Raw genomic sequence first — 2,500 nt, forward strand, 5'->3', positions numbered from 1 at the left:
CTCACTCAAACACACACACTTACACACACACTCACTTACACTACACACACACTTGCACACACACTCACTTGTACTATCACACACACACACACACACACTCACTTACACTACACACACACACACACACACTTACACACACACTCACTTACACCACACACACGCACACACACACACACACTTACACACACACTCACTTACACCACACACTCACACACACACACACACACACACACACACACACACACACACACACACACACACTCACACACACACACTCACACACATGTTGTGTTTCCATGTTTTATGGGGACTTTCCATAGACATAATGGTTTTTATACTGTACAAACTTTATATTCTATCCCCTAAACCTAACCCTACCCCTAAACCTAAACCTCACAGAAAACTTTCTGCATTTTTACCTTTTCAAAAAACATAATTTAGTATGATTTATAAGCTGTTTTCCTCATGGGGACCGACAAAATGTCCCCACAAGGTCAAAAATTTCGGTTTTACTATCCTTATGGGGACATTTGGTCCCCACAAAGTGATAAATACAGCTCACACACACTCACTCACTTACACACACACACACACACACTTACACCACACACACACACTCACTTACACTACACACACACACACACACACACACACTCACTCACTTACACTACACACACACTCACTCAAACCCACACACACTCATTTACACTATACACACACACACACACGCACACACACACGCACACACACACAAACACACACACACTTACACCACACACACATACACACACACACACTACACACACACACTACACACACACTCACTCAAACACACACACACACACACACACACACTCTCACTTACTTACACTACACACACACACACTCACTCAAACACACACTACACACACACTTACACTACACACACACACACACACACTTACACCACACACACACACTACACACACACTTACACTACACACACACACACACACTTACACCACACACACACACACACTCACTCACTTAAGTGATGTTTTTGAGTGACTTTTCATTAGATTTGAACCAGCAACGGCAGATTCTGATCCGTAGGCGTGTTTTTAGTGACTGTATTTTTAAAATTGTACCTGTTCATTGAACTGTTGTCCATAAACAATATCGCACTCACAACTGTGATATATGACCTTATATCAGCACTGCTGTGATTAACTACAACACTCGACCTGCGGCAGAATCACAGCAGTGCTGATATAATGCCGTGATCGCACTCTTACTCCTGTGATAGTGCTAAAATACACACACACATATATATATAATACAAGTTAATTATTGTTTAATTATATATGATTACTTTGAACAGCATCAGCTGATAATAAAAGTGAAATAAGAACATTAAAAGTGTGTGTGAGAGTATTTCACCTCTAAAGAGTAATCTCTATACATTGTGCTTATATAACAACACAAATAACATAAAAGTCAGATAGAAACGTTCATCCACAGTCTGGTAAGTGCGGTGAGATCAATGTAACCAGCTCAAAAAAGCCGTCAAGCTGTTCAGGATAAAGAATACTTCAACACAATCCCGGACGAGGCGTCAGCGAGGTCAAACGTCTCTGAACGCTCGCAAAGAGCTTTTAGCAGCTCTCGGGTGGAGACACGCGAGCTTAATCAGCTGTGTGGCATCCCGTTCATCTCCCCGTAGAACTCGTGCATGCCGTCATTTCAGCCGTGTATAAATGTGACACTTCAGGGTTACAAGTTTCCCCTCCAGATGACAGAAGAGCAATTAAAAGTGTTTACAGAGCAGATCTGATAAAAGAGGCAAACAACAAGGAACTAAAATGAGAGAGCCAGAGATGAATCTTCACATTTACACACAGTTACATTCCAGCACACGCGTGTGATTCAAATAATGAAGTCTGTGCACGCACACACACTCACACGCTGCCACCTCCATCTCTGTTCCCGTGGTGACCGAAGAAATGCATCTCGACAGCGCAGCAAATCTCCACCAGCAGCCCGGCAACCATCACCAGGGAGCCTGTCACCGCGTAACGAGAAGATGACAGGTGGATAGCAACGCAATATCAGAGCGGACCGACTCTGACCGCAGGGGAATGACCTCATGCTGCGGAGACTCCTGCGGCGGGACGAGAAGCGCGTTTAACTGCTCGAGGGGGAGAAGATGAGAGCTCTTCTGAACCCCTTGAGAGCGGTCCACCTAAACAGCATTTTAAAGCCTCTCACAATGGGAATGATGCTCCAATAGGCATGCGGTGCAATGACGCTGCCTCCCAGGACACCCTTTGTTTTGGACAAATTTAAAAGCAGCATCACAGGCGTCCTTCACGGAGAAGACAAAATCAACAAAATCATCAAAAATGGCAAAAGAGGCCAGTTCAATCGACAAACAGTTCAATCTTATCTATTTTACCCAATAATTGTGTGTGTTCACTATGTCCCACACTTCATAAACATTTATTGATTACTCCAAGTCCTC

The 2,500-nt window shown here is 43.6% G+C and overlaps 1 protein-coding gene across 1 annotated transcript in view; it reads left to right on the plus strand.

Moving 5' to 3' along the window:
* Window positions 1–226: 226 nt before the first annotated feature.
* Window positions 227–2,500, plus strand: part of LOC127642852 (histidine-rich glycoprotein-like) — an 11,703-nt gene continuing 9,429 nt past the window's right edge. Inside the window, exon 1 of the mRNA XM_052125300.1 lies at window positions 227–493. Coding sequence (XP_051981260.1) covers window positions 443–493 — 51 coding nt within the window. The 5' untranslated portion in view covers window positions 227–442. The remainder of the gene's footprint in view (window positions 494–2,500) is intronic.

Source organism: Xyrauchen texanus, unplaced genomic scaffold (genome assembly GCF_025860055.1).
Source record: "Xyrauchen texanus isolate HMW12.3.18 unplaced genomic scaffold, RBS_HiC_50CHRs HiC_scaffold_928, whole genome shotgun sequence".
Lineage (NCBI taxonomy): Eukaryota > Metazoa > Chordata > Actinopteri > Cypriniformes > Catostomidae > Xyrauchen > Xyrauchen texanus.